General features: G+C 30.7%; 1 protein-coding gene across 8 annotated transcripts in view; it reads right to left on the bottom strand.

Annotated features, from left to right (window-relative positions):
• The window catches only part of LOC117167717 (hexokinase type 2), an 84,011-nt gene that overhangs the window by 12,345 nt on the left and 47,808 nt on the right, over positions 1-23,858 (bottom strand). The window contains exon 1 of one of the 8 annotated variants that reach the window (XM_033352859.1): positions 15,786-16,051. The exons of 6 other annotated variants lie outside the window; for them this stretch is intronic. In XM_033352859.1, the coding sequence (XP_033208750.1) occupies positions 15,786-15,833 (48 nt within the window). In that variant the 5' untranslated portion in view covers positions 15,834-16,051. Of the gene's footprint in view, positions 1-8,298; positions 8,390-15,785; positions 16,052-23,858 lie in introns of those variants that run through there. One more of the 8 variants, XM_033352862.1, reaches the window with a different exon arrangement.

Genomic DNA, 23,858 nt, shown 5'->3' with positions numbered 1-23,858 from the left:
TTTTCGTTTTTAAAGAGAATTATAAATATTTTTGATAATTTATTTTCAAATCCTAAGAATTTTTAACTTGAAGTTCATTGAAACTTAAATTGGATTTAAAAATTGGAAATAACTTCTTGGAATCGAAATGAAGAAAGATTGTCAGAATTAATCTTTAATTCTATGGGATTCTTTAGAATTCTTTTGAAATTAATTACGTGAAATATAAAATACACCAGAAGAGTAAATTAAAATAAAATAAAAGTCGCTAATTTTTTGGGAATATGGCTGTGAATGAGAAGTTTTGAATTTAAATAAAAAATGGTCAAGAAGAAACCTAGAATTTTTAATTTGGAATTATGTGGCAAACCACAGACAAAAATAATATGAGCTATCTATGAATATATCAACAAATGACTTCACTTCTAGACAAAACATGACAGTAAACATGAAGTAAATTGTATTTTTATTTGAGACAGCTTCACACCTTATGACAAAGATATTCTGTTTTGTTAAATTTACAATCATTTTGTTTCTATAAACTGAGAAACAATTGATATCAAACATCAGACAATCCCAACAAACAAATTTCCAAATTATCTTAAGAGTGTAGCAATTGAAATTGCTTACGCGAATAAACGCATTTTATAAAACATAAATTGAGCAAATCTTCAGAATGTAAATTTTTCACATTCGTTATTGTTAAGGAGATTTGGTTGGTTCCATGATGCCTTCACATCGAATCGTTTTTGTTAATTTAAATAAAAAATTATGTGAGACAGTCAACTTTTTTCCTTCAATCCTCAACACAAGGGGTATATTTTTGAAAAGGAATTTTATAGGATCGAATTTTAGTTATTAAGATTAAACAATAAAGATGTCACTCTTTCGACACCCTAACATTTGGTTTGTCAAAACAGCTCTGATTGTAAGTTCCGATACAAAAATTATATGTGCTAAGTATTGCAGCTGCTAAATAATTGATTAGATATTTGAAACTGCCCAAGTGCGAAGTCACATACGGCCCAACATCGGCCCATAGTCGGCAAACATATTGCCGAAGCTCGGCTGCCATTATCGCGCCAATGACGGAATGATAACTATGGCCTGCACTTGGCAGCCATTGTCGGCCCAACACTGGGTACCAGTATTAGACCAAACCTGGCTGCCATCGTCGCGCCATTGCCGGATTGATAACTATGGCCTTGAAACATTAATTGATTGCGAGTACTTCGAATATAAATATTAATATGGTCCTGTTTCGATTGAATACATATATTTCATTTTGAACATTATATTACAAATAAAATTTATAACGCTACGGGGTATCGAACCTACATCTATATACCTAAATCTATTGCCTACCAGTCGGACGTGCTAACCACTCCGCTGCTTCAGTTCAGAAAAGTTAAAGAACCAAATTTTAAGCTCTCTTTTTCTAATTACACAGCCACACAAAAAAAAGTGTGCGGATCTGGTAACAAGACACACGTATTCCTATAGATTTTGGGGCGCTGAATTCAAACTTGATATCAAAAATCACCCATCACGTCATGGTTGAGCCATAACCTCAAAAATGATGAAAAATCATGCACTGAAGCAAATAAATGTCAAAATAATGCCAGTGATGAAAATTTTCACTTCAAAAACATGACGACAACTGTGAAGGATCAACCCTTGCCTGATATCAACTTATTTAACATAACTTTACCTAACAGAACCTGACCTCACCTAACCTGAATTAACAGAAATTTATTGAACTACACGTAAAGCTCTGGAAGCATATTTCCCAGTAGCAAATGTGTGCTACATCGAATGGGTCACCTCGAGCCTAACCTAGAAATAAATCTAACCTAGCCTAACCTAACCTAACCTTACGAAACACAATTAAACTGATTGTGTTGTCCCGTTGTGTTTGCGGTACCGTTTCATTCTAATTCGGCTTAACCTACGTAGAGGTTTAACCTATCCTAACCTAACACAACCTGACCTAACCTAACCTAGCCGAATGAAATTCAGCCACTCGTGTAGCTATGTAAGCGTACATTTACTGATATTAATGTCAAAATATGAAAGTACGCAAGAACAGGGTTGCCAGCGTAATCGGTTAGGTTAGGTCAGGTTGTGTTAGGTTAGGATAGGTTAAACCTCTACGTAGTTTAAGCCGAATTAGAATGAAACGGTACCGCAAACACAACGGGACAACACAATCAGTTTAATTGTGTTTCGTAAGGTTAGGTTAGGTTAGGCTAGGTTAGATTTATTTCTAGGTTAGGCTCGAGGTGACCCATTCGATGTAGCACACATTTGCTACTGGGAAATATGCTTCCAGAGCTTTACGTGTAGTTCAATAAATTTCTGTTAATTCAGGTTAGGTGAGGTCAGGTTCTGTTAGGTAAAGTTATGTTAAATAAGTTGATATCAGGCAAGGGTTGATCCTTCATAGTTGTCGTCATGTTTTTGAAGTGAAAATTTTCATCACTGGCATTATTTTGACATTTATTTGCCTCAGTGCATGATTTTTCATCATTTTTGAGGTTATGGCTCAACCATGACGTGATGGGTGATTTTTGATATCGAATTTGAATTCAGCGCCCCAAAATTCATAGGAATACGTGTGTCTTGTTACCAGATCCGCACACTTTTTTTTGTGTGGCTGTGTTATTTATTATTATGCGACGAAATGTTAACAGGAATATCAATACAATAATTTTTAAATAAATAATTTAAATCAATTATAATTTTTCTTCGCGTAATATTTCATTTTTTCCGTTGTAGCCTGCTTTACGACTTTTTGCAATGACAGGAAATGTAATTTTTCATAAACATTAAAAATTTTTAATAACGGAACTTGAATAATTTCATCTTGAACTGGCTCAACATTGGGCCGATTTAAATAAAACATGGTTTGCCGTGGTAAAAGTGACACTTGGACCAGTAATGTGCCGTCGCTGGGCCAGACTTTGGCTGATCTTCGTGAAACATGGTTCCCCGTACTAAAAGTGAGACTCGCGCAATAAAGTGCTGATACTGGGCCAAGCATCGGCGGAGGATCAGCAAATATAAAAAGCCAATACAGCCTGCCAGTACTGGCTCAAAATTGGGCCGATTTAAATAAAACATGGTTTGCCGTGATACAAGTGACACTTGGCCCAGTAATGTGCCGTCACTGGGCTAGACTTTGGCTGATCCTCGTGAAACATGGTTTTCCGTACTAAAAGTGATACTTGGCGTAATAAAGTGCCGATACTGGGCCAAGCATCGGTGGAGGATCGGCAAATATAATTAGCCAATATAGGCTGCCAGCACTGGCTCAACACTGGGCCGATTAAAATGCCGATATTGGCCCAATAACTTTAGCCGACCTTTGGCTGCCGAAATTGGACCAACACTGGGCCGTGTATTCAGCTCCGGCATTTCGCACTTGGGTGTACTTTATCTCCAATTGCCCTACAATGCATACGCTTCGTATTAGTTTACGCAACGCATTATTTCTCACGCCATATCATAATTACACACGCTTATGATTCATCAATGTACTGCATGTGCAGCAGGAAAATCGTAACCGGATTCGCAGAAATTCAGAGGATGAGCATGAGATTCGCAAAACCAGTTTTATGACATAGTTATTAACTGATAATCTGTTGATTCTTTTCCTGTTTGTCAACTTGAATATCAATGTTAACGAGCAGGGACAACATCCATTCAAGCTGGCATATTATCTAATTTGAAAAAGTATATCATTCCATTCACTCTGACATAATTCTGCTTCCATACATTTTACAATCAATTACCAGCAGAGTTATCGATGGCTCAGTGACCCATCGATTTGTCGATTCCTCATTAGACTTTAGTCTAATATTGGAATTTATCTTTTGAAAATGGGAGATAGTTTAGAAATACTATACATTTTTCTGTTTCAGACTTTAGACCCCTTCCCACACTGCTGAAAAAAGTATAGAAAATTATAAAATATGATAAACTCCCTATCAAGAAACAACATGAAATTGAATCAAATTCTCTATATTTAAATTTACCGTCAAATACCGTCAAATATTGACGGTACCGAACTTGTATCAAATCCTATATTTTGGAATCTAAGATATTTGCATCAAATTCTATCCGTTGAGAAGCCGTATACCTTTCTATAAACAGTTTTTCATTAAAATGATATCAAATCTTATCGGCCCAAGACTTATATCAAATTTTATCGTTTCGGATTTTTTTAAATTCTATCATCTTCTATACATTGAGAAACCTTATACTTTTCTATCAACAATTTCTCATTGAAACTCTATACAATCTTATACACACAAAAATGGTATCAAATCCTATCTTTCAGAATTTCGAATATTTCTATCAAAGTACTTTTCTGTCAACAGTTTCTCATTAAATCACTATCATATCCTATTCAAAGAAAACTTGTAACAAATTCTATCTTCCAAAATTTTGGAAATTTTTTACCAAATTCTATCCAACAAGAAATCTTATACTTTTCTATCAACAGATTCTCATTAAACCTCTATAAAATCTTTCCCACACAGAACTTGTTTCAAATTCTCTTCTTCCAAAATTCCAGAAATTTATATTAAATTCTATCAAGAGATTCTGATGAAACCTCTATCAAATCTTACCCACACAGAGCTTGTATCACATCCTATCCTAAACATTTTTGTAAATTTCCATCGAGAAATCTTATATTTACTTATCAATAGTTTCTCAGTAGGATTCTGTCAATTCTTCTTGATACAGGACTTGTATCATATCCTAAGTTACAGAAAATTTGAAGTTTTTATCCAACTCTATCCACCGAGAAGTCTTATACTTTTCTATCAACAGCTTCTTATTGAAATTCTATCAAATTTCATCCTCTCTGGACTTGTATCAAATCGATGATAAGAATGTGGGATACTATTTTTGATAATATTTGATTGGATATATAGCTTTATTGCAAACCCCACTCTTTTTATTACGAAGATGTTATAATTTTTACACAAATACGCTACATTAAAGGATTTGTATATTATTCAACTGTAATCTATTCGGATATCCGAGTTCACTTTGAAGTTCAGATGTTCAAATAAAACTTCAAAATGCGCACTAAGTCCCTACATCAAATCAGTTTAATTTGGACATTATCAACTCTAATTTATTCGAATTTTCTAGTTCATTTTCAATTGATCTCAGCTCAGATTTTGAAAATACCTCTTAAAGTTTGAACTAGGTTCGGACGTGAATTTGGCTCTATTTGGACCTTATCAACTTAGTACTTTAGATCGCGTCGGATAGGAATTTGGAAAAGCATATTTGATATGATTGGATTGCATTTTTTTTAAAGTATAGGAATGTCCAGGAATTACTCAGACACCGGCCTATATCGCTCTGATAGAAATCAATAGCAATTCGATCACAATGTTTGATAGAAGTTAATTTCCTTTTTAGCGGGAAGTCATATAATACTTCAGATAAACATCATTATTCATTCTGATCAACTTTTTAATAAAAGGGTTTGATAGAAATGTAAATGAAATGCCTAAAATTGCGGATACAGGAAATGTATTAAAAAGTGTTACATTAGAAAAAAAATCAAATCTAATCATACTTTTACAGCAGGCCTGGGATGTGTAGAATATATTAGATGTTGGACCAGAGATGAAAGTTCAGTGTTATTGCAAACGACGAGTAAGAAGCCAAATCGTAAGAAAGATTACTTATCCAAAGACTTGGAAATGACAATGTTATACAAATTTGAGGAATTGCTTTCAGAAATAGATTGAACAAGACATGTCAATTTCTTTCTGCTACTGCGTACCGAATGCCAATCTCTAAAAGAAGATTGCATACTTTAAACAATAAAGTATGAGTATAATCCTAAGATTGTCATTATGAAAAGTAGAAAATGCTGGTTTTAGCCACCAGTGTTTATTTTATGCAGCATATCAGTCAACTTTCACATTTTGCTCAGTAATTTAGAAAAAGAAGACGAGACGAAGATATGGAAATGTTGATTTAGGCTTATTTAAACAAAACACGCATAAATCTTCGGGGAATTTTATTGTTGTTTTCATTGGTAAAGAACTTTAATATAGTTTCAGTTGGCTGGTCATTAATATTTAAAGACTACAGTTTTAATCTCGCACCATTTTTAATATAGAATCTCAGTAAATTGGAAGAAAATCATTTAAAATGTTGATTAATAAATTTTTTATTTATTTTTCTCAAGACTGCCAACAAAAGTGACTTATTTCTAAGATAAAAAGTACCTTATATGACTATAATGTGCATTAAAAATGTGACTAATGTTCTCTTGAAATTAACAGAATTAAAAAAGAATCAATTCCTAAGACTGCACAAGAATTAAAATTAAATTCAAAAGAATTAAAATGAATTGGAAACAATTCCATGTATTTCAATAAAATTTAAGTGAACTTTAAGTAATTCAGGGAAATGAATTAAACAAAAACTAAACAAATTTCATTAAGGGAAGTAGAATTTAGTGAACTCCGATGAATTTAAAAAATCCAAGAGAATTTCAATTAATTGAAAAGAATTCAGAATAAATTATTAAGTGTGAGGATGAATTAAAAAGAAGGGCTTTTAAATCTTTTAAAATATCTAACAATCTTATTGGTCCTGAAATATCATTCAGTATCTTCCGAGAGTCTAGGAAATTCTTTACAACCGCATGAAATTTGTTTTTAATCCCTTAAAATCGTTTAATCCGTGGAAAATCTGTTGAAATTTCTTCGAATTATTGAAATAAATGGAAAATTCTTAGAAAGTCCTTGAAATCCCTTCACACTTTTTCAAGCTCTTAAAAATATTTTTGAACTTTCAAAAATAATCTAAAATCCTTGAAATCCTCTGCATTCCCTTCGAATGTTTTAAATATGTTAAAAAAATGTTGGAATCTTTTAAGATACCCTAAAATATTCCAAATCCTTTGAAATTCCATTACATTACTGAAATCAATTGAAAATTCCTTGAAATATTTTAAATTACCCTCAAACATTTTAAATCCTTTGCCATTTTAAACTCCCTTAAAAGTTTGCAAAAATCTTTAAAATAGATTGAAGTTTTTAAAAATACCCTGAAATTTTTTTAAATCTTTGAAATCCCTTAAGGTTATTGAAAATTAATTTAACATTTCTTGAAAAGTTTTTTAAGTTCTTGAAATTTTTTGGAATTTTCTTAAATCCATTAAAAAATTGTAAATCCTTTGAAATATTTGTAAATACCTTAAAACTTTTTAAAACTCTTTAAAATTCCTTGGAAGTTTTAAAAATACCTTAAAAACTTTTGCAATGCCTTCAAATTATTTAAATATGTTAATAACTCTTTAGAATATCTTAATAAGCCGAAAATTTTTTTAATTCTTTCAATTATTCTGCAATCCCTTGAAACTTTTTAAAGATATTGAAAATTCCTTATAACGTTTAAAAATACTCTAAATTGAGATTGAAGTCTACTACAAATTCCTTGGAATCTTTTAAGATTTCCTCAAATATTTTAAAAGAATTTTAAAAAATTCAGAAATAGATATAGAAATAATTCAATAGTTTAATTAATTTATCGAAGGCTAAAGACTAAAGTGATATTTTTACTTTAAAAAGTTCGCTGACGCCCCTGATTTCCGGGATTTTCCCCGACTTGTGACCGAAATATTATATTAAGGTAAAAAACTTTGAGAAAAAATTTCATAAACTTGAAAGAATTTATTTTAATAACCACTTCACTCGATTCTCTTGAACTTTTATCATTCGCGATTCTATAGAATGATTCCTTGAATTGGGACATAAAATTCCCATGAATTGGGACAAACATTACGTCAGGATAGAATGATCGCTTTTAATAGGGTCGTTGCGACAAAAAATTGCATTGGTTTTTAAATTTTAACTTAGGTCTTTTTTTATTTGACATTTGGAAATTAGACAATAACGCCAATATAATAACTTTTGCTTTTCTTCTCTAATTTGTAGAAGCTAATTAACAATTCAAGGTCATTGCATTATTTAAAATATTACAAATTTGTCCTTAAATTTCCTCCGAAAGAGAGTATTTAAACCAAATTTTCTTTCAGCAATGTAAAGAGCAGATAATTTATTATTGTAAAATGCAATCGTTGTAAATCATGCAGCGATTATATAAGTTAGTGCCAGTCACATTATACGTTCTCAATGAAGTGTCTTTCACCACATGTGTGAATTTTTTTTTAAGGTTTGAGTGACGTTAGATAAAATTAAAGTAAGTCAAGGAAGAACATTTTCAGTAGTAATTAGTTCGGAGAAGATCATTTTATATCGAGTAGTTCAAACTCACGTCCTTACAATCTTCCACGTTCTCGGTTTCCTTTTCTCTTCAAATTGTCCGTGTCATCGATTCGCGCTGACGTCATTGACACACCCGCAGACTGCGCAACGAGATTTACATGAATGAACGTAGCTCACGCGGTTCACATAGTATATTTATGCTAATTTTTGGACACATTAGTACTCGTAACTTGATAGAGGACATCCACCCTTTAGCTATCAACACTGTTAGAAATGTCTGTAGGAATTTTCAAAGACGCGTATCTAGAGCTTTATGCAGAAACCATTTCTAAATTTTACTAAACAGGAACAGAAATTTTAGCAGCGTTAACTGCCTAAAGCCTTAGTCACATGTTTCAGAGAATTATGATATAATATAGTAATTTTCAGTTACCGTAATTAAAAATTCATGTTTTTTAACGAAAAATGAAACGCTTTAGCGTAAAGACGTTTTATTTATTTCAAATTTTTTGTTTACAGTGTTTATTTAATAACAAAACTTAAAACTTAACTTTGACTTAACAAACTTAAAATTTGTAAACGTTCGTTATTTTGTAAGGAGTAGATTTATACAATTTCAATCAAATCTGCAAGTCAAATCATTTACAGAAGTTATTATTTAAATCATTTATTAAGTAAATGTACGATTATTAATATTTTGTTATGAAGAAAATCAACTTAATTAAATATTTCAAACAACTTCAACTTACCCGTAACCATTTACGAAACTTTGAAGCTAGTGATTTTTTAGTAACTTTTAAAGTACTGAAATTGTTAGTAAAAACGACCTGGGTTGAAATTTGAAAAAGAAAACATTTTTTAATGAAAACCCTCACTTTTAAATCATGGTAAGTGAAATTTAACAGAAAACTCAAATTTAATACCAATAGTCGAATTTAATTATACCTTGATAAATAATTCATCCATAAATACATTAAAAGTGTGTTTTTTGTCAAATGTTTTTGATATGCTGAGATTATTATTAAATTTACTGGAATTTTGTCACTAACTAGAGAAACTTCTTTAAATCAACAACGCTATCAAATCAGATAATATTTTCTGTACAATCTGTTGAAAAATATATCCTGTCACTATGCTCAAAAATGAGAGGAATGTCTTCCAAATCAAAAGACATAATATTTAAACAAATATAAAGTTCAAAATTGAAAAAGTTCAAAATTGAATTATTTATAAAACTGAGAGCAATAAAAGTTTATATACAATTTTTTAATCATGGAAGGTTGAAATTTCAATGCTTAACACTACAATTTCCATTTTTCTATTGTTCCAATTAGTAAGATTTAATTTTGCAACCAAAATAAAAATAACGTTTTTTTTAAATATCTAATATACACTTTTACATTTATTAATTCTAGACAATTAAATTTAATGTAATAAATTCGCTTTAAAGAGTTTCAGTATAAACAATAATTTAAATTTAATAATTATTCTAATTTACAACATTTCTGGTTTTAAACGAAGTTTAGAACTGTTAATATAATATAATTATAATAATATAATATATTGTAGTTTTTTTATATAATAATTCAGTTTTCAAGATAGACAATCTTAAAAGGTGAAAATGATACTAAGTATATTTTTTATTGTAAACCTTACAGATTCTTAGTAGAAAACATCCATTCACTTTAAATTTGACTTGATACTGAATAAAGCTACAATTTTTCAATTTATCATAACTCTGATAAAAAAATGATAATTTTGAAAAGTTTATTTTTGAAACGATAATGTCTTCAAATTTAAAATATCAGTTTTTGGTGCCTAATTCTATCAAATTTGAGTTCTTAGAGCCTCAGAAATAAAAAACTTCACTTTTACTTTTGAATTTGAAAATTTTCAATGTTTAAAATGTTTTTTAAACTTAATTTTTAATCGCAAAATTCCAAGCGTTATAAATTTATCTATTCATAATATTAAAGGCTTCTAATTCAATATTTTACAGTTAAAGTATTGACATTTTCAAATTATAATCCCACTTTTGAATGTTTTAATCTGCACTGAGATTTAAATATTTCAAAAATATTTTTCAGCTTTACAAACTCAAATTTTTTAATTTTTATGATAGAGAAAAAATATTTGAAAACCGGAAAATGCCCGATATTTTTTTTTTATTTTACTGGTCATCCAATAAATTATTTTAAAGTTTTCAACAAAATGTATTTAGAAATCTAAATAAGTATGTGTTACACGAGGTAGAAACAGGTTTCCGAAGAATGTCAATTACAGATCACGCGGTATGTTTTTTTCCTGTATAACTATGCTAGACCTATCTAAAGGATTATTCAAAAAGAATTGTTTGTAATCTATTTTAAGATTATATGCTTAATGCATGCACTTTGATAAATAAGAAAAATATTGAAACAAGCACTGAAGTTTTTTAAAAACCTGGTTAAAAATGATATCCATTATCCTAATTTTTGAGTCGAATTTCAGTTAAACACGTCATGACACACATATTTATTGTGTATGCATTTGTGTACAAATAACATATTTTTTGTTATCTATTATGTAGCAAGTAAAATTTGTATATAATTTACTATAGACAGTCTAATATTCTATTATCGTACTAATCGTACTGTCGTATTTAATCAATAATACATCGCTTTGGTAACAAGTTAGATAAAAAATTAAATGGCAGCAATCTCTAAAATTAGAATCCTCTTACTTTTGCCAATATCTCGTCAGAGTTTGGCGTCATTTAGCTTCATATGTCACGATATTATCGATATATCCTGTCCTAAGATGTATGTACGAAAGATCAAAGATGCTAACTTTGACCTGAAACGTGTTTAAACCTCTTACGTCAGTTTTGATTTTTAAATAAAATCGTGCAGTCCAGCTAGGTCTTTGATCCTTCCATGAGAGAAATTAATAAACGCGACTGATGTTGATAGAAACAATGATGAGTAAGCTTGCTTATAGAGATGTGAGAAATTTGCATAACTGATTACGTAAGTGACTGCACTCTGAAAGAACGTATTTAAGAAATTACAAAAATGAAATTTGTGTCGAGAAAATTACTCAGGGTATTAATCAAAGTTTTAATTAAACTCAGGTTTTAATCAAAGAATAAAAATTCCCGGTCATTTCCCGATTCGAACAATTTCTTCACGGGCACGGAATTAAAAAAATTCGAACTCTAAACTTAAAACAATTTTTATTTGAAGCAGTAAAAATTTAGCTGCAAATCATTTCAAGCTGTTTTAAGCTAAATTCAGTAAAAATTTACCGATTACATTTTTTGTTTAAACTGAACTTACTCGAACTTTTTCTAGGAATAATTGATGCTCAATATTTATTTGTACAATAAAATTCAACAATTTTGCTTGCAAATTAGAAAGTTTTAAAATAAAACAATTAAAATTGTAACTTTCAAAGTTTTTTTCTTAGATTTGAATATCTGTTTTCTAATGACTGATTTCAAATGAAGAGTCAAATATTTCTAAATATTAAGTTGTCGATATTTCCTTAATTAAAAAATGTAAAATTCTCAAATTTTGGACTGAATCATATCTGAAATTTAATAAATTTAAACATAATCATGAATTAATAATATTAAATAAATAAATAAATTATTAAACATAAATAAATTAATAATTAAGCAATCATATTTATGAATGCATTATTTTGAAGTTATTTTAAATTTGAAAATATTTTATAAAGTTTCAATCGGGCTTTCAAATTTGTTTAGCTACTAAGAGTTTTCAATTGAGACAGTTTAATTTTTAATGTTAAAATCTGGAAATTCTTAAATTTTGAAATGATTCGGAATCGTCTTGTAAAATCAATTTTATTATTATTTACTTGCTACTCCTTACATGTACAGTACATTTTTTTAAATTATTGAAATTTATATTCACAGTTGATCAACCAAACATTTCTTTATCCAACATTTTTTATTTCAAACGCTATTAATTTTTTATTTCTTAAGTCTTTATTTTGTAAATGAAAGATTTACAAAAGATTTAGTTATGAAAGATTTTGTAAATGAAAGATTATCGAATTACGCACTGTAAACTAAACGATATAATAATTGAAACATATAACATTTCAACTGATTGTTTTAAAAATATGTTCAAATCAACCTCTTGAACACATTTTTTTCTAAAAATTGGTAAAATTCTTGGTTAAACAATAAATTGTCATTTCCTGGTTTTTTCCGGTCTCATAAAATTCACGGTCATTTCCCGGTCTAACGGCCATCCTGTTACTCTAAATCAGGACTCACAGTCCCTATGGAATAAGATAAAGGAACCAAAGGATAAACAAAGGATAACAAATGCAGGATAAATACATGAGACTTAAAAAGAAGTCAAGTTAAATCCATAAGAATTCAAATGAATTGAAAAAAATTTAATAACAAAAATTCCATTGATTTTCAAAAAATTGGAATGAATTTAAAGCAATTTAAGGAAAACTATAGAAAGACTTTGATAAAACTCATAAAAATTAAATGTGAATTAAAAAAAATTCAGATGGATTGAAAGTAATTTAAAAATATGAAAAATCTTGATTGATTTCAGTAACTTTCAAATGAGCTTAAAAACCCGAAAGGAAATCCAAAGATTTTGATGAAATCTTTAAGAGTTCAAGGTGAGTTTAAAAAGACCGCAAGTTCAATTAAATAAAAACTTATCAAAATTAAAATATAATCTACTGAAAAGTAGAATTGAGTGGAATTGAGTACATTTAGAAGAATTCAAGTGAATAAAAAATCCAAGATAATTCAAAGGTATTTAAAACAATTCAAAGTTAATTAATAAAAATGAATGGTGAATTCAAAAATAATTCCAATCTTTTAATCCTTATTAATTTCTTATCAGAAAAGTGACTGATGTCTACAGAATAATTTTCAAATTCAAAAGAATTCAAATAAATTGGACAAATTTTTTAAATCGAAAAAATCCATTTATTTTCAGAAAATCCGAGTGAATTTAGAAGAATTCAAAATGTTCTAAAAGAATCCAGGATAAATTAATAAGAATTCAGGGTGAATTAAAAATGAATTGCAAAAAATATTTGGAAATCTTTTAGAATTTTTGAAATCCTACGAAACCCCTCACTTCTTATGAATAAATTCTTTGAAATCCATCAATATATTATAAAGTCCCGTGAAATGACATGAAATCTAATGGTACTTCCTGAATTCTCGAAACATTATTAAAATGCCTAGAGAGCTGTTAAACACCCATAAAATCATTGAAACCCTCGAAAATCTTATGAAATCCTTTGGAATATTTTCAAATATCCTATAATCGTACAGGCCCTGTAAAATCATTTCATATCTGCCGATATTCTAGAAAACTCTTTAAAACTTAAAATATTTAAAAACCTTTGAAATTTGTTTAAAGATCAATTGATTCTCAGGATGAATTAAATAAAAACCTTTAAAAAATCAATTGAATTTAGTAGAATTGAGTAAAATTATAAGAATTCAAGTGAATTACAAAAAAATTAAAAGGATTGTAAAGAATTAAAAGAATCATCTTGGAAAATCTATTAAAATACCTTGAGAGCTTTGATATCCCTTAAAATCTTTGATATCCTCGGAAATATTATAAAATCTTGTTAAATCTTTTAAAACACCTTAAAAACTTACTGAACTTACTTACTAAGGTACTGTAAAATATTTCAAATTAGAGGCTCTTGAAAATGCCTTAGAAGTTTAAAAAATATTCTAAGCTCTTAAAGATCCCCCATGTGTTCATTTATTGAAAGAAAAGTGGAATTATTAAAATGTACATTATGGGTTGCACATAGAGTACCATAGGGATCAAATCTAGGAAATAGGGTACTCTAGGGACCTCAACCAAATATTGGGTACAATAAGGAATATAGGGACCAGTCTGCGATGCCCGCTCTAAATATTGCTGAAATTATAGAAAAAAAAACAAGGAAATCTTACTAAGGAAAAATTGGTTTTCGGTAACTTGACTCTTTATATTTCTGTTCATGATAAACTGATCAATGTAAACATTAAACACTATAGGTACTTAACAAACAGAGTTACGACTTACAAATGACTATTTTTTCTTGTTGTTCTGGCAAATTGTAACATGCAAGAAACAATAATTGCACACCATTTTAAATAATTTTTATTGCCAACATAACTTTTCTAGGTATAAATTGAAGAATGATATATTTTTAGGCGAGTAAAATAACTCCTTCTCTAAGATTGCTACATTTTTGGAAAGCGAAATCATAAAATATGTACCAAAGTGCAGAGGGTACATTCTTTCTACCAAGATCTGTCAGTGGTCAAATGACATATACTGTTTACGTGACAATACATAATTAGACAATCATTGCTGTGAATAAAGTTTTGCATCCTGGGGGTTTATACTTTTATAGATGGCAATCTGTTTTGAAATTCTGTTCGTTATCCATTATATGAGCATGTGTACACCGAAAGCTAGCTTTTTGTTTTAGACGTTCTTCTAAATTATAGTTATTCCGGATGACTACTAATTAAAACAGTTAAAAATTAAATTGAACTGCAACAAAATAATGTATGATTCTACAACGAATTTCTCATTAGAAAGACTTAAGAATTGATTGCCTCATGTGCCAGAGTACAAAAAGTAGATCAATCTTAGCAAGTCTATAGATAGCCACTCAATATCAATATCAATATCAAGTTAACTATTATGACAAGTCTGCCAATGGCATTCGCTGCAGTACCGCACACTTCAATTTCAATAACCCGATTTATTGCTCATTCCAATTTAATAAGTTATGACACAGATTTATTAATTTGTCAAATTTAGAATCCTTTCATAAGCAAAACACGGGGATCATCATCATGAAACGATTGATAAATTTGCGTTTCTGGAGGGAAGCCTTGAAACATACCCAAAATTCGGGTGGAGGTTCTTTTCAAGGTTAAGGGACGTGTGACAAGAGAATAACGCCGGTATGAAACCGATGCCCTCGTGACTTCTCGACAAGGAAAATCGATTGTAGCACCTGGCCGCATCCTCTCATTCTCTCTCGCTGTACCCCTTGATACACCGGCATCAATGACGTATTTCGCATCGACGTTTCAGCAGTTTCTAAACAGAAAGTCCACAAGATCTTCGATCGGGACTTCGTATATTACGTAAATGTACACGTAACTTGGTTTAAACATTGATATTTTCATTCTCTTCATTTTCCATCGAACGTCTATCCTCAACTATCCTTTTAGTCTCGCGAAAAAGCACATTGCTAATCCTTCATGACAACTTTTTTTTCATAGTCTTCATCAACAATTCGACGTGTCGAATTGACAAGGTTCCATCTCGGAAGATGCATATTGAAAGGTTCTAACCCAGGACGTGCAAATTTTAAGGTTCTCCACCCGAAATGGAACTTAGTCATTTAGACACGCTGAATTGATCATCACAAACAATTGTTCATGGTCCCTTGACAGCTTTTCTTATCGAACCACTCAATTACCGAATCATTGCAACTGACACAATACAAAGTTCTCTTGCTCACCTCCGGTTTAATCAAGTCACTGGTGCACACGGTCGGTGACATCTTCATCTTCCTTTCTCCCAAAACCAGTGTCACACTTCACGAAAGCACACAAGCTTAAGGCTTCAGAGGGAAAACTGTTTTCTGCAAAAAACTGATGAAATGTGCGAATATTTTCTAGGAAGCGCGGCGTCTCTCTGCGCTATCGCGTGCGTACCAATCCAGTTTTATATCTCGACTAAAGTGGAGGCCGTGGAGGCGCCTTCACCACGCGCACCTCCATGACATGGACTTGGACTTGGTGGGGTTGGAAGGCGAATGTGGGGTGGCAAGATGGAGGAGGAAGTGGAGGTGGACTTATGGACAGGAAAGTATGGGTAGTTCCCCTTCCGCGAAGGTTGCTCCGCTTCCTCGCAACCCCCGCAACCCACTTCACCCGGGCGCAGTAGGTGATTTCCACGGTTTATCGGTGAATGCGCCACGACCGGGAGAAGGAGGCTCGCCCGACGTCCCAAGGGCAACGGGGTCACGTGGCATTCCTACATTTCATCAAGATCTTGGTAAATCTCCATTGCACCATCCCGCCAAAATTTGCTCGGGCGAAATTCTGGGCAATGGATTTCATCAGTTTCGATGGTACGTTCCCTGTGATGCAAATTTATCAAAATCCGGTTGTTACTGGTCCACTGCGAACAGATCAATACTATTTCCTAAACTTGGACACCATGAGTGGATAACAATTGAAGATACCAAGAGGCCCATTGATTTAACTATAGTTCTAGTTGGAGGCTATCTTCCAAATGTGGAAAATTGTACTTTACTCTAGAATTCTGGACCAAGAAGTTGGGTAATCCGAAACTGTCAGGTCAATCTTGACAATAATGTATATCAGCAGATTAGCAGCAGCTGTGTCCCAAAAATTCACTGAAGAAGTTTGTGATCATTCTTAACGATGCAAAAAGATAATGTATATAATTGATGATCTGCAGCCTTTTATAGCAATATGCACCCATGAATAATTAAGAGATGAGCCAATAGTGTGCCGCAGATGCAATATTGACAGATCCAATATTATGATTATACATTGCCTCTCCACTGGAAAAAATTAGATCATAATAATTTTCGTTACATTTCATCTTGGGGTTCGATGTTTCTATTTTAATAGTAGTGCAATTTGCATCATCTTGTGTTCTGCGAGGGCGTAAATTCCCACCCTCAAATTTCATCCCTCCGGAACGGGGTAACAGGTTTACCCCGCTCATGTTCCCCGGGAAACAAACATGATGACAGAGGGTTCTCCAGTTAGCAGATATTCTATTCTATAACCTTAATGCATTGTTGCATCAGATTCCTAAAAGAAATATTATCACAGACTGAACCAAAAGCAACAAATAAAGTTAATTTTTTACTGGTTTGAGATGCGGGTAGAAAATTTTAGGGTGATGCAATGACAGATATAAGTTCTAATTTGTCACTTTGAACGGTTTAATTAATGATAAAACGTAAGTCACTTCATTATGCAAGAATACGCAAAAAACCATGTTTATTACGTCAGGTTTTTATGTACCCAACCCTACGAAACGGTTCTGATTGTGAAGCGAAGGGATCAAAGAAGCGTTCTGATTGGTCATTTCTGGGGGCTCGAACGGTCGATCCCTCTTTGACGTCATAAACGTCTGCCTGACAGAACTCACGCTCCTTACCTACGCCTATGAGCCTTCCAACGGCTCCACCTCTGCTGTTTCATCACGAATGCAAAATTCCGTTTTACTTTCTTATTACTGATGTATTAAAGTTTAAATCTCAAAATAGACACTGCACGTGGGTTGAACCGTATTGGACAAAACGAGACACATAATCTTTGAGTATGAATAAGTTGTGGAGAAAGCAGAAAAATGCCATTAATAGGGAAAAATAATGTTTGCATCTTGTAGAGAAAGTGAAACTAACTTTATTTTGTAAATGAAATGAGTAAATAATATGTTTAGTTAGTTTTTTATTTGCTTTTTATGACATCAGTCATATGGCCAGTCCTAGTTAGTAATTGTTTTATCAGCATGTTTAAAAAAACCGGCTGTCGCATTCAATGTTTTATATCTATTTCGCTCGTCAACATTCATTGCCATTTGTACAATGTAAAATATTTTTAATTCATAATTTAAGGACTATTACGTGAAATCTTGTATAAGAAACAAATTCTTTGTTAAAATATAATTTAAACAATTGGCATTTCATCACTTTATTTTAAACAATATAAATTGAATTTAATTTAATCAGGGATGCTACAAAAATCCGATTTAAAAATTCCAAGACTTTTACATGTTTTCTAGGTCTATTTTTGAAGCAATTTCAAGTATACTTTAAAAAAATATATATAGAAAATTCAATTTTAACACATTCTATTGATCGCGGCAATTTACCAACAATTTCTTGTGCAATTAATCATCAATAGAAATGCAGAGTTTTTCAATAATAATATTATTGAATTCTCAACGCTTGATAAGAAAGCTTGTTGTTTAAATCTTAAGAACTTCTTGTTTATTTTAAATTGTTTGAAAAGTACGGTTCATAATACTAACTTTGAATGAGTCGTCATTACAATGACGTTCGTTGAACGGACTTACGGAGATTCTCATCTGCGCATAAAAGAAGCGACGCATGCGTAGAACATTTATTATATCTTTGAATACTCTTTTGACAGACGATATTCTTGCTAGAGGTTATTGTTGGAAAATAAATTTCAATGCACTTGAAAATAATCATAAATTTGGTGGCTATCACCTATTATATTCTATTTGGATTGTAAGAAACAGAGTGATGGAATGCCAATTTTTAAAATTATATTTGAACAAAGAATTTGATTTGCATCAATTAGGTAATTTTCTGTTTTGTAATGAACACTATAAAGTATTTAATACATATGAAAAAAGCCTACCGTATTTGTGCGTAATGACATTTAAGGGAGATGACGCAGTTATTCAGTCAATTCGCGGTGAATCTATACAATATGCATTATCAATCATAACTGATAATGCGTATTGTATTACTGTATTTAAAGAATTGTACCTCTTATGGACTTTGTCAAATTTGTCAAAATTGATATTAATACTCACTGATTTCAGGTTAACAATTATGTAGGTATATACTCACGGAAATTAAAAGAACAGGAATTTTAAAGATTAGCTGAATTGTGGAAAAATAGTTTGCAAGCGCATTTTATCGATATTTCTGTATGCAGGAAATTCTCTATCGATGTTGCATCAAGCTAAGGAATGGCAACATTCCTCTATAAATTAAACTTTAGATATATTAGCCGAGAAAAGAAAATTGCACTATATATGTTTAGTCTTCTGAATAATAAATATACAGCACTTGGTGACATTATTCTGCAATTTAAAATTAAAGAAATTTCAAGAATTGATATAGCTTACTCATAATATCCAGATATTGATACATATTTGCAGAAAATGATTATTTATAACAGATTGTCAATGTTCAGGAAATTGTATTTATACAGATAAATTGCAAAAACTTGAAAATTTAATGATAGAAAAATACAAACTTTTGTATTCTATTCTCTATAAAGACACAATAACGAAATAAGAACAAAACAGAAATGTTTAAGAATGTATTTTTGCTTTGGCAGCAATTATGTGAACGATCGATATTCTCATCACATTTGTATGACTCGTACTCAATACTTAAAACTTTGGACTTCTCATAATAATATTTTCAAATGTCTTATTGTTAACAGTTCTCGAAACGTTATCTTATTTATTTTTTGTTATTTGTATTGATTCTGAATAAACAGAAAACGTATTGTAAACGTCTTCAACACAAAGCGCGAACATTGTGAGAAGAAATCATTTCTGACTATAGAATTATAAGTTAATTCAAAAAGATTTGTGAAATCAATGTGTGCGAACATTCTTGGCATTAATAAGAATTTGAAGACAATAAATTTCTCAAGTATTTTTTGAAGAAAAGCAAGCTTGAAGATGCCTAGACATAAGCCACACCCCTCTTCTGCAAAGTGATTTCGCGAATGCCAGTTTTAGTGTAGACGACGTACGTGCTCTCACTCACGTATCTACTTTCGACATGCGAATGTGAAAAACCGGCTGAATCAGGGGCATGGTTCCTATACAGATAAATCGTGCTACTACTGTTAAGATCCACTATTCTTAAACTTAAGGTCTCCATTCACTGGAGCCAGGACATTTTAAAAGAGATCTCAGGGAAACAAACATTCTAACATCACATTTACTCGACATTGATTCAAGAACTGTGAGTATTATCTCGGCAAGAAGGCGGAACTGAAATAAAAAGTACAAATATGGTTGAATTTACGTTTTAAATTCCTAAAAATATCCTTTAAGTACACAATTCAATATATTTTATCTTGATACGCTGCATTTTATTAAAATTTTAACCCTAAAGAATGCCCATATAGATCTGACAGACCCAGTGATATTCATTTTTACTATTATATCTCCAAGGTTAGTTGATGCCAATAATTTAACTAGTGACGAAAAAAAAGTTTGAAATATCCCGACGCCGTATAATCAGTTAGCGGCTTCGGTAAGGCATACACTTAGAACGGCAGTGATACGAATGTGTGCAGGGGTCTCTCAGACCCTAGTATGGCGTTTCACGCTAATTTTTGGGAAGGTAAGTAGATTTTTTTACTCAAATCAAAATTAATTGAGGGGCACTGTATGTACATTTTATTGAATATAAAGTTAATAATAATTAGTTTCAAATATATACTACATGTTTATGTAGTGTGTATACTATAATTCTATGCTTTTTAAAAAATGAAGAGCCGTTCTAAGGTAAATTGGTTGCATTCAACATACGTCTAAACTATGCTATGTTTGCGCTCCATGCTATTAATTTTCAGTTTTGTCCAAAATTTTTAAATGTTTTTAAAGCAATTACAATAAGAAAGCTTTCCTTTATGAAAGAGAATTAACTACAATGTTTTTTTTTGAGACTTTTATTCAATCCTTCAATTTTGCTAAAGTATAAAATTGACACTAGTTATTTATTTCTTGTATCTCATGTTTATAAATTTATTTAAAAATGTAAAACCTCTATTTTTTACGTTTTAAAAAAAGTCCTAATTAAAAGATTTTTAACTCTTAAACTAATCAGGAAAATCACTTTTTACTTTTAGTTTCGTGTTTCTTAATGTTTCCAATTATTTAATTTACCATTTACATTCCGTAAAACAGATTTTTTTGACTCTACGGCGTTGAAACATATCAGATTGGGTCTCACAGACCCACGTGCGGCGTTATCAGGGTAACTTTAAGCTGTTTGCCGTTCTAGTGTTAAGATTGAAATATTAAATTATAAGATTGAGGTAAGAGTTCGTTTTTAACGAAAACATTAGGGATCGTAAAACTACGTCACTCTATCAGGGGGTGAGAGGTGGACGGGTTAACGCAGAATACATCACAAATTTAAAATATCCTCTTTTCCCCCCTGTTTTTTTTAGAAAATTTCCCCTTTTTCTCGTTTTTTTCGCTTAAACGCGAACTGTATTAATAGAACCCACTAAAATAATCCAATTATTTTTCGATGAAAAAACTTTTCCGATGGGCACATAATTTAAGAACGTAATTGAAACATCCCAAAAATGTTCCTTGGACGTACAAGTGAAAATACGTTATTTGAACTTTCCAAAAACCGTTCAAGGTCAGGCCAAATAATATTCTAATAAGGTTCTTTAACGCTTGTGATTCTTTTTAATTGAAAAGTCCATTATAATATTTTTGTTTCAAAATGAATCTTCTATGGATAAAAATTCTACTATTTGGTTAAAGATTTAATTATTTTGTTTGGAATTCATTTTTTTGATTGAAAATGAATTTTTTTATTTGAAAGTGTAACTAATCCATTTTTGGCTAAAAATTGATCGGTTTATGTTGACAATTCAACTACTTGTTTGCAATTGAACTAATTCATTAAAAATCCATTTTATCAGTTGAAAATTAATTTCTTTTTTGAAAATTAATTTTTTAAACTGAAAATTTAACTCTCCTATTTTTGGTTATAGATTGATCGTTTTTAGTTTAAAATTCAACTATTAAATTGTTCAGTGAAAATTTCTATTTTTGAAATTTGTTAAACATTCATTTTTATTGGTTGAAGATTGAGCTATTTTGTTGAAAAATCGTTCTTTTTTCATTGAAATTAATTTTTTCGAACTGAAAATTAATTTCTTTAACTGAAAATTTAACTATTCTATTTTTGATTAAAAATATATCGCTTTTAGATCGAAATTCAACTATACAGCTTAAAAATTTCACTGTTTTTTTAATATTCGTCCATAAAATTCGTCCATTCGTCCAGTTGAAAATTTAAGTGTCTTACAGAAAAGAAAAATAAATTTTGGTTTGCCAATTCAATAATTTGGTTGAAGTTTTTTTTCTTTTGTTTGAGGATTCAACTGTTTTGTCGAAAATTCATATTTTTTAGTTGAATCCAACTATTTGTGATTTAAAATTAAAAAAGTTTTCAAGTTGGAATATCAACTATTAAAAATTCATCTTTTCGGCAAAAAAGTTCTTGGTTGAAAATTCATATTTATTGGTTGAAAATTGAACTTTCTTCTAACAAAATTCGTCTTCTTGGCTTAAAGATCTGGCTGAACTATTTGTTTATAATTGCAACTGTTTATAGTTGAAGTTCATTCTTTTTTAAGTTAACTCTTGTCTGAATGAAAATTCGACTATCTGGCTGAAAGTTCGCATTTGAATGGTGAAAATTCAACTGTTTGGTCAAAAATTGGTCTTTTTAGCTTGAAAGTTTAACTATACTTGCAGACTCAACTCTTTCGTTGAAAATGCATTTGTTGGTAAAAAATTAATCTTTTATGGTTGAAAATTCAATATATTTGGACTTGAAATCTTAAGCGATTTACATTGAATTCATTATCGTACCGACACATTCATTTTATTAAAAAGAATTTATTCCCTTATTATTCCCCTATTTTCGTGAAAAATCGCCCTATTTTCCCTGTTAGTATTTATAGCTTCACCTGGAGGGTTGAAGCTTTCTGTGATGATCTGGGAAGAATAAGGGAAAGGGTGGAAGAATATTAAAAATAGCGCGACGTTTAGTTTTTGAAAGGCCCTTCAAATGTTAGATCACTCTACTATAATATAATATTGATTTAGTGAAACAAAGAAATGAGTAAATAAACCTAATTAATGAAAAATAGTTTATATAAAAACTTGAAATAAAGTTTATATTTTCTTCAAAAAATGGAAGCCTCGGTGGAGATGATGTTGAAACAATAAAAATATGTTTTGCTGGAATCTTCGTTCAAGCTATTAGCAATGTTGATCACGCTAAATCCCAATTTTTCACTTCTTGATCCTACAGGAAGCCTCAGCGTTGCATAATAGAAAAATAATAGACATCCGTGTAAAAAATATGAATGTAGTTGTAATCGTCAACGCACTAGTAACGTAGTTGTCAGCTGTATCTTCATTGTGCATTATGCAACTTGGGATTTAGTTTGATATACTTTGTTATGGCATTTTATGACATGGAACAGAAAATTCTTGGGCAGAAGGCTTCAGTTATTAAAAGTTTATATTTATGGCCATTAAACATTTTATCAGTTCAACTGATAATAGAATTTTGTCTTGCGTTTGTATTTGTGTACTTGAGTATTATAACTCTTAAAGCTAATGACGCAGATGGATATAAAAAAGTTGTCGATATTTTTTTTTAGTTCGGTATTCTAAATACCGTTGGGACATTCCACTTCATACAAGTGCATTGCACAAAAGATATTTGTTTACAATAAAGTTTGTAACTCTATGGTCTTTTTTTTAATTAAAAAGGCAGTGTGTGTGTTCACCGAAATAGCTGGGTATTCCCTGAAAGGGCATAATGGGAGGCTTAGGAAATTCTTAATTTCCGAAACCAAAGTTATTTTACATTTGATATCTAAATCCAGATTGAGATGTATATTTGAGGGATCATTTTTTCTATGAGAAAACGAAAATCCACGTTTTTTACAAAACTGGAACAACTTCAGGATTTTCCTACTTTTTCACACCATTAAAAAAAATT

The sequence above is a fragment of the Belonocnema kinseyi genome, chromosome 2 (assembly GCF_010883055.1).
Source record: "Belonocnema kinseyi isolate 2016_QV_RU_SX_M_011 chromosome 2, B_treatae_v1, whole genome shotgun sequence".
Lineage (NCBI taxonomy): Eukaryota > Metazoa > Arthropoda > Insecta > Hymenoptera > Cynipidae > Belonocnema > Belonocnema kinseyi.
Note: the sequence above shows the minus strand (reverse complement) of the source record. Positions and strands in the feature narration are given on the sequence as shown.